The 10237-nt window shown below is 44.6% G+C and overlaps 1 protein-coding gene across 1 annotated transcript in view; it reads left to right on the forward strand.

The window, feature by feature from the left end:
• Positions 1–9764, forward strand: part of LOC144761529 (gamma-aminobutyric acid receptor subunit rho-2-like) — a 578022-nt gene extending 568258 nt beyond the window's left edge. Inside the window, exon 9 of the mRNA XM_078646849.1 lies at positions 8728–9764. Coding sequence (XP_078502975.1) covers positions 8728–9039 — 312 coding nt within the window. The 3' untranslated portion in view covers positions 9040–9764. The remainder of the gene's footprint in view (positions 1–8727) is intronic.
• The last annotated feature ends 473 nt before the right edge of the window (positions 9765–10237 follow it).

Below are 10237 nucleotides of genomic sequence, written 5' to 3' on the forward strand. Positions count from 1 at the left end.
TCAACAATGGTGCAAATGTATTGACAATTTTTACTCATAGGAAGTGGACCAATATAATCAATTTGCCAAATTTGAGCGGGCAATTTTCCGCGATGTAAATGACCTTTAACAATTTGAGGCACTTTCCGCTGTCTAGCATGCTGACAAATGGGACAATGCAAAATAATGTCTTTGATTAAATCTAATGGAATATAAATTCCTCGATCAGCGGCCCACCTGCTAGTGGCTTTCTCTCCATAATGTCCTGCTTTCTGGTGGGCCCATTTCGCCAATCCTTCCATATCAGAATCCTGCATGTCCACCAGTGCCTCAGCAATTTTAGATTTTTCATCTGCAATATTATGAAAGAATTTGTCAAGGGAGTCTATTGGGGTATGAGCATCCACATGAAAGATTGTAACAGTACTTTGCGGGAGCATTTCCCAAATCTCTTGCCATAATTATTTTCCCCACAGTTCTTTTGAATGCAATTCCCAATTATGGGAATGCCAAGTCGGTAACCAAACTGCCAATCCATTGGCAGTAGACCAGGAATCAGTAAAAATATGACATGTGCCAGGTAACTCTTGTTTCAGAACTTGATAAACAGCATAAAGCTCAGCGAATTGGCTGCTCTTTCCCTCACCAGTTGTACTCAGCAACTTTTGTGTGATCGGATTATAGGACACTGCCTTCCAATGTCGTTTTGTACCTATGAACCTTGCCGAACCATCCGTAAACCAAACATGGTTTCTGTCCTCCGTGGACAAATCATCAAATGGCTTACCCCACTTAACAGGGGATTCCTGTACTAAAGGTACGGAACATTCACTCTCCGTCTCAACCGATGGCGCCCGCGCCACCTGCTCATGCAAGGATGCAACTCCCTTTGGTCCCACACGTGCCCTGTCTTGTATGTACCATTTCCACTTAATCACACTCGCCTCCTGAGCGTGTCCAATTCTGTGAGTTTTCGGCGAACTCAAAACCCACTGCATGATAGGAATTTCAGGTCGCAGGACCACATCATGTCCCAAAGTTAATTGCTCGGTATCCACCAGAGCCCAGTAACATGCAAGCAACTGTTTCTCAAAAGGTGTATAACGCTCACCAGCATCGGGTAACTTTTTGGTCCAAAAACCTAACGGTACTTTACTTCTGCCTTGTTTCTGCCACAAACTCCAATTTGCATAAAGGCTTTGTACAGACACATTCAAATCCACATCACCATCGCACACAGGCCATAAATCCAAGGCATACTGAATCGCTTCTTTTGCCAAACTAAACGCATCTTGCTGTGGTTTACCCCATTCAAACGCATTCTTTTTACGAGTGACTCGATACAAGGGGGCCAATATTTGACTCAAATGTGGAATATGCTGGCGCCAAAAACCAAACAAGCCGATGAAGCTTTGGGCTTCTTTCCTACTCCTCGGAACTGCAAAATCAAGAATCTTCTGTTTTACCTGTGGGATCACTTCTCTGTGACCTTCATGCCAATTAATACCCAAAAATTTTACAGTCTGGGATGGACCTTGTAATTTATCCGGGTTGATTTCCCAACCTTTCTCACGCAAACACTCAAGGATTTTATCTAATTGGGTCTGAACTTCATCTTGTGTTTCACCTTGAATCAGAACATCATCAATATAATGACATATCTGAATTCTCGAATGTACAGGTACCTCAGCCAAATGCTCTGCCACCAGCCGGTGACATATCGTAGGACTATGCACATAGCCCTGGGGAAGACTTCTAAATGTCATTTGACGTCCGTTCCATGTAAAACTGAATTGTTCCTGGCATTCAGGGGCAATCGGGATTGAAAAGAAAGCATTAGCAATATCAATGGACGCATACCATGTACCTGGATGCTTTTGGATTCTTTCAATTAAAGTAATGATATCCGGTACTGCAACAGTCAAAGGGGGTGTATACCTATTCAGTTCTCGATAATCAACAGTCATGCGCCAAGAATTATCACTCTTACGCACGGGCCAAACAGGATTATTCCAAGCAGAAGTAACCGGAGTTATAACTCCTGCATCCACCAAATCCTGAATAGTGGTACTAATTTCTTCATGACCACCTGGAATACGATGCTGCTTCTGGCAAACCACTTTTGTCGCCTGGGGAATCTTTATGGGGGGCATTCTTAAACGACCAACCCGTACGGGTCTGGATGATATATAATGTTTAGTTCTACCCAGACGGCAGTATCAGAATCGGCGGCCTCGCGGTCCCATACGAACCCAGACCTCTCTACCCAGACGGCAGTATCAGAATCGGCGGCCTCGCCGTCCCATACGAACCCAGACCTCTCTACCCAGACGGCAGTATCAGAATCGGCGGCCTCGCCGTCCCATACGAACCCAGACCTCTCTACCCAGACGGCAGTATCAGAATCGGCGGCCTCGCGGTCCCATACGAACCCAGACCTCTCTACCCAGACGGCAGTATCAGAATCGGCGGCCTCGCGGTCCCATACGAACCCAGACCTCTCTACCCAGACGGCAGTATCAGAATCGGCGGCCTCGCGGTCCCATACGAACCCAGACCTCTCTACCCAGACGGCAGTATCAGAATCGGCGGCCTCGCGGTCCCATACGAACCCAGACCTCTCTACCCAGACGGCAGTATCAGAATCGGCGGCCTCGCGGTCCCATACGAACCCAGACCTCTCTACCCAGACGGCAGTATCAGAATCGGCGGCCTCGCGGTCCCATACGAACCCAGACCTCTCTACCCAGACGGCAGTATCAGAATTGGCGGCCTCGCGGTCCCATACGAACCCAGACCTCTCTACCCAGACGGCAGTATCAGAATCGGCGGCCTCGCGGTCCCATACGAACCCAGACCTCTCTACCCAGACGGCAGTATCAGATTCGGCGGCCTCGCGGTCCCATACGAACCCAGACCTCTCTACCCAGCGGCAGTTTATCCTATGATTACCATAACATAAAGGGGTCAGTCTCACTATTCATCAGGGGTATAGAACTACAGTATTACCGATCACACAACGGTTGCCAATTTGGATAATGTACAACTTATTCTCTAATTCAAGGGGCTCCTCTCTCCCTTATTCAGTTACCACTTACCTGATCAGGGTTAGCATCTGTTCACATAGCAGCATCTGACTAGAAGAACGGGTTACCCTCTCATACAAGAACACGCAGCACATGTCGGTTCACTAAGAACTGGGGTACTTTATTTCTCATTACAATAAACAATCATATAACACCACACTACAACACATAACCTGCAAAGAGAAGTGAAAGATTAGGTTGTACAATCTAATAAGAAAGGGTCGACATCACCTTATTAATATGAAGTCTGCACTCAGCAGTCATCTAGGTTCCCTTCCCGTCTGTGCCTTGGCTCGTCTTGAAGTCACACCTCCGCAATCACGGGTACACGTCGGCACCGCTATGCGCTGTTCCCTTCACCCTTCTCCAAGTCACTGGAACCTTCCTCTCATCGGCTACTCTCTTTTCCCTGGCTGTTCTGCTAAGAGAGTATCTGTTTCTCGATTCTTCTCCGCCTTTGGAATGGCGCCTGTCTTCCCTGGAATAAGTAATAGCTTTGCTGCTAACGGCTAGATGCCGCCTACGGACTAACTCACTAACTGTCTCGGCTTTTCACTAATATAGAAGCGTGTCTCCTCATGGAAAATTCCGGCCAGTACCCTGCCGCCCACCAAATTCTTGTACCTCCCCGTACCAAGGACACGTTCCCAGCCGGCCGGCCTGATGTTGTGTCTTCGGTATGAAGAAAAATACAATCCTTCGACAAGGGCCGGCCTGAACCGGTTCTCTCCAAGCGAACAACACCTCATAACTAAAACATTACACTTGACCTAGAAGCATCCCAAGCTGCCGGAGCAGAAAGAAAGATGGAGTCTCTCCCGTTTGAGGCCTACCAGGCCCGAATTCAGCATTACTCGATGGAAAGTATAATAATACCCTCACTGAAGGACGGATTATCCCTAATACTAACGAATCTATCCCCTAGCCTATGTGTATAAGCCCTAATCTAAGGAGGAGAATACAGAATTATATCAAAGTGCCTTGTAAATAGGCTCTATTCACTACTCTAACCCTTGCACTGGAATGATAAGAGACTGAAGTCACCTTCAATCACCTTTCCTCAAAAGAGGGCCGGAAAATCGAGCAGAACAATCACTTTGCCACTTTTGAACACAGGCAGGGTAAAAACTTTGCTGTGTTGGAGTTTCCGTGAGAACACTCCCTAGTCAATGTCAGGGTCGGAACTCTTTCTTCTAACCTTTAGGTGTGAAGATGTTTCCTGGTTCCGGGTCTTGAGGGTTCTGGTCTGTCCGAGGTAGGGGCGACCCTTTCGGGTAGCCACAGCACTGCTGAGAATTCAACGTCCGGGCAGATATTGCCTTTCTGAAGGAGTCCCCGAAGGGAAAAACCTCTGATGGAAGTGATGACTCCAGAATCCAGGCAACAGGATACATCAAGGAGGATAGTCAGCAAGGCGATGATAGACCTGAAGAAGAGGAGAATTGTGGAAGGAGGAACCCAAAGCAACAAATATCAAACTGGAGCAAAGTGTCACCAACAGAACAAATAGATATCAACAGGAGTGAAGAGACACCAACATGAGTGAAAACACCAACAGGAGCGAAGAGACACCAGCAGGAGAGAAGAGTGTTGCAGCACAAGAACATTTGAATTCCAGCCCCTTGAATCACCAAGGACAGGAAAAAGATAACCACCTTTTTGGTTTGGGAAGAAAAAGGAAAAAAGTAGAAAAACCTCCATTTTTTTCTTTACCATTCCATCTTAGAATGGTGAAGAAAAAACCATACCCAAAGCATTCTGGGAACCAGACAGAGGAATTATGAGAGGAAGAGACATGAAAAAATGGCCCCTAAACCAAGACTGCTGGCAACTCATGTGAGATCTCTCCAAGATTCAGGTAAGTCTACAGTACCTGGTATTCACAGGCAGTCTCCCATCTAGGTACTAACCAGGCGTGACCCTGCTAAAATTCTGAGATTAGACGAGATCAGCTGTTTTCAGGGTGGTATGGCCACAGGCAAGCCGCCGCCTACACTTGCGACGTGCCCCAAAAGAAAACAGAAATGCTGCGTGCGGATACTTGCGTCCAGAAAAGAAACAACGGTCCACTGCACTGAGCTCGGCGTGCCCGGTAGCCACAAATAGGCGCTGCGGACCGGTTTTTGGCCCGCGCCATTGAGGCGGGAGGTGCCACGGACCGTGTCCAGGTACACGCGGCATACCAGGTCAATGCATTCTGGCTAGCATGGAATACAGGGCTCCCTGTAGGTCTTTACATCTCTGCTTCTCTGCCCCTTCTTCCCTGAGTTCTGAAAAAGATCAGGAATAGCGAGGCTCAAGCCATCCAAGTGGCTGTGGATTGGGCCAGGAGGGTGAGGTACCCGGAACTTCTGGGATTTAGCATATGACAACCAATCAGGCTACCACTTTGGGTGGATCTTCTGTCATAGCATCAGGGAGGGACCATCACTTGAACCTGATACATCTAAACCGTTATGAGTGGAGATTGAGTGGCAGCAAGTGAATGCATTTGGTCTGCTGTCTGAAAAGGTGGATGACATCCTCATTGCCAGGTACCCTTCTACAAAGTCCATTTGTGCCACACGCTGGGTCAAATTTGTGGCCTGTTGTGGTATCCACAATGCAAACAAAAAGAGAAAATTGCTTTACCGTAGAAAGGCAATTGAGCCAACCACATTGGTTGTTGCACTTTAAAGGCAACCACAGGCAAACGAAATAAATTTGAAAGGAGAACACCAGCTAGCTTCATGTTGTGCATGTCAAATCTTGATTAATTAAAAAAAATACTAATTAAAATCATTACAACTAGATAAGAACAGTATACAGGACAGTCTTCAAAATGTATATTTTCCCCTGATGGTTCCACGTCGTCCATGTGAGTATTGACAAAGTGGAATGTGCTGTTCTAAACAGGAGTTTTGGTCATACATTTGAAAATAAGGTGGCTCCTACTATGCCTTTATATCAGTGTGGAATTTTACTCCACGTATGTCTTAATGCATCAGCTTTGATCTAGTGACTAATAAAGTGCAATGTGCGGATCTTAAAAGTGGCCATCTTGGATTTAAAAAAGGAATCTGCTGTCCTTGAGGAGCCACTCGTACATCTAGAAACAGATAATGTCTCTTGTGCAGCCTATATAACAATAAGCAACTTTGCTTCACATATGCCTTAATTGATCCACATTAGTCAAAAAGTACAATGTGCTGAAAAGAAAGCCACTCTTACATTTAGAAAGGAAGGTGGATTCTGCAATGCCTTAATAACAAAATGCAACGTTGTTTATCTTACGACTAGCAAACAAATGAGCATCCATTCATACATTATTTAAAATGAAAAAACAAGAAAAAAGAAAGCGAAAATAGGTCCCACATGCGATAATAAGCATTATGCCATTATAGGCAAAATATGACAATTGTCTATGAGAACTTAATAGCTAATGGATCCCGGCCTTCTGACTGCAGTTTACTAGCCATGCTGCACAGTTCTACCAAGACCAACTTGATATCAGCAACCGTGCGGTAAGCTGGCCAGAAGCACTCTTCAGGCTGGCTTCCACTGCTGTGATACAAGTTCAGATATTTAAGCATCTAAATATTGGTTTTATCCAGAATTTCTGGAGCTCAATTAAACTAGGGCAAATGCAGACAACAGGAATTAATGATTCCTCTGCAGCCCTCAACTAATGATTGCTCCACGGCCTGTTACCCAAAGTACATGCTATTTTCAACAAGAACTCACTTTTTTAATATTAATATCAAAATACAAAAACATTCATGATAAATCCAACAAACATAAAGAAGAATATAAATTGATTCAATAATCCAAAGCGGCCAGGCTGATATTAGAATGTATGCCCTACGGATACAATTTAGGAAGGAAATAGATTAAGGGTTAAACATTGAAAAAGTACTAATACTGCCTGAGTGTCTTTCAAGGAAACAATTGGGGAGTCTCTTAGTGCAGCACAGTTCTTGGTATAATTTGATCATACAGTCAGACACAGAGGGTCTGATTATGGCATTAATGGTCTTCCTGCTGGACCGCCGCAGTGGCGGTCCGAGGAAGACCACCAAGTCATCGACATTCCCACCCGCCAGATTACAACAGTAATCTAGGGCTGGCAGTGCAGCAGCGGTGTCAAGGCGGCAGGAATGTTTGGCTCGTAGGAGAGCCTAGACAGCAGACCGCTGCGGTGACCGCCTCTAGCACGTCCATGCACATTGTAGCATGCACCATGTCTTGCATGCCACACAGTGCACTCATGACTGTGCACTTTTGATAGGGCAAATCATGAGCCCCCCATGCATGTCAGATTAGCCCAGGGGCCCTATTGGGGGCCTCTTTACATGCCTTTCCACCAAGCATTTCATGGCGGTCACCCCGCCTGAAATGCCTGGTGGAAAGGTAGGTCATTATCTGCTCAGCGGTGCCGGCATAGGCAACGCAGTGAATCCCGCCTGCTTTCCCACCACGGTGGGATCCTGGCTTTTGGCTGTCCCACTGCCACCATCGTAATCAGGCGAGAGGCCCGACGCGATAGCAGCGGTCAGACTGCCACCCACAGGTATGGTGGTCGCAGGACCACCGTGCTCATAATTAGGCCCTGAGTCCTTACGATTTAGCCCAAGGATTGCAGGTCATTACCATACACATGCATACCATGCATATTTTGTAATTCAGGCCCTTCGAGTTTTTTTGTAAATCAAATATGTAGTTAAATATGTATGCAGTTCTGCTGTGTTAAATCAAATTACATTCACTTAAAAAAAATAACAGTAGTCAGTTCTTGTCTGCAGAAAGCAAGGATCACGAGTCCCCAGGAAGTAGCTTCCTGAAGTGCAGCCTATCACAGTACTTAATTCAGAGGGTCTCCTCTAGCCATTTTGAAGAAGGTCACTTTGCAAGGAAAACACAAGATGTTCATTGAGTGTGTTAACCCAAAATGGGAAGTGCATACTTGATAGAAAAATAAATAAATAAATGTATTTTGATAAACGGATACACTGATGTTTGGAAAGAAAATTATTAAAAATCCAAAACATATTTAAACTGCTCTTAGAATGATAGTTCATACCAGGTTTTGGAGATTTATAACTTCTAGTATGTCCTTTATGCCAGTGGGCACTTACTGCAACAATGGTTATGTCATTACATTAGTCTTGTGGAGAAATCTTATTATGATAAACCTTTTCCTGACAGTGCTGTTAGTATCCCCATCTTATGCATAGGGGCGGTTGGTGTTCAACTACACTATAGAATTTAAATATTGTCTAGCCAAAATATTGTATACAGAATATAGACTACCATAAAATCATGAAGGTAAGTATAATTGTATTTACATTCTAAACTCCTCATCTATTTATCCTGAATGTATACATACATTGAAGGTACCTAGATGTGAAGTTTAGAATAGTGATAAAGTAATATATGTACCCTCAAGATATTGTATAAGTAAGCATTCTGGGTATGATATTTTGGAATCACTCAATTTTGTGACATGCTTCTTACTAGTAATTCTGCAAGGTGTGACCCCTTTGTGATTATCTTAGATGTGGCCACTACTGTAATAATTTTCTAAGTTATGAGTAGCTCAGGACTATTTTCATCCCTGACAATGTTTTGAACTGTGTTCTTCCTGTAATCTTTTCAGTGCCTTTGTTCTCTGTTTTCTTCCTAGTTTCCCTGCACTTGTGGCTTACCTCACACAAAGACTATGTTGCTGGATGGGACGTACGGTGAGTCAGATACAAACAGCCTGGCTGGTTACACACGGAACCAGATTATAAGTGATGATGTGGAGAGACATGACAAGATTGTGGTGCACATGGGGGTGAACAACGAATCCAACTCGGCGCGCAAGAGGAGACTAAAAGGCCCCATGGGCCTGCGAATCATGCAGAACACTCACGCCATCGATAACTACTCAAGATTAATTTTCCCAGCCTCATATATATTTTTTAATTTGATATACTGGTGTGTTTTTTGCTAGAAATGAAGAAAAGACTGATCAACAGAGTCAATTTTGAGAGCTCGCTTGTGTTTTTTACTGACATTTTGGATGGTCAAAAAATTGCAATCCAAGCCTTCTCTTCAGAAGAGCCATGAAGCGCACAAACTTTAGTTGCTAGAAAAGGCTTTATGATTCAGGCTCTACCTGGCATTTTCCTTTCACTTTTTGGTCGTGTACAGTTTCTGGTTCTTACGGAAGTGCTTCCTTCATGTTGTTCTATGTAGTTTAGCAGGGGTTTCATTGATCAAGCTTCTCAGAAACCTTTTTTAGGTTCCGGTGCTGTGTTGGCACATTGTTCTGATGCAAGGTCCACTGACAGAGACTACCTCTGAGCAGTGGCATAACTATATATCTGAGGAGAGGGCCCTGCCAAGTACGTGTATGGGTCCCCCCCTCACATCCAAAACTCGTTTTCAGCTGGAAGATGACAGTGGGCTGGAGGCCCCCCAACAACTAGGATTGTGGGGGTACCCATCAGCTGTGGCGGATGTGGGACCCTGTGTTAGTAAACTGGGGCACCCGCATACTACTGCCAATTCATTCAGCTGTAGTTTGTGTGTACTGGAATATGTGTTGCAAAGTAGAAGATTTAAAGTTGTTGTTAGAAACATGTGAAATTGACAAACACACACACATGAAACGTATGAAAAATGATTTTCAAACAGATCACCGCACATAATCAACCATGAACGTTAACATCTCATCTCAGGGAATGTCTACTTATGTTATGGTATTAAAAAGTATGAGTCGACAATCACAATTGGAAAGAAAAGTAGTGTAACAGAATTTCTAAGATCGCCTACATTTCTCTACAACGGTTCTCCTCTGGTATCGATTAAAGGAAGTTATGCTGGTGGGCCAGGCAAAGCTACACCACACGAGTCCTGTGCAGCTGCTATCCACTTGCATAAGCTGGGAATTTGATATATGCATCCCAAACTCATGTACACGGCTCCAGACATGTTGATAAAACTGTGATCTTTGTAAATTGGGCTGTTTTGCATTTGTGCTGGTTCAATGTATATTTGCACTTGCCCAAACCTTGAGTAATTCCGCCACAGCCTTTGTGGCAATATATTTAGTCCGTGTTAGTCTTTCTAAAGATGTTATTGTTGTGATACCTGTTTTCTTTAGTAGCCCCAGCTGAACAGCACTGGGACTTCTCTGTCGTACAAAA

Source organism: Lissotriton helveticus, chromosome 6 (genome assembly GCF_964261635.1).
Source record: "Lissotriton helveticus chromosome 6, aLisHel1.1, whole genome shotgun sequence".
NCBI classification, from domain to species: Eukaryota; Metazoa; Chordata; class Amphibia; order Caudata; family Salamandridae; genus Lissotriton; species Lissotriton helveticus.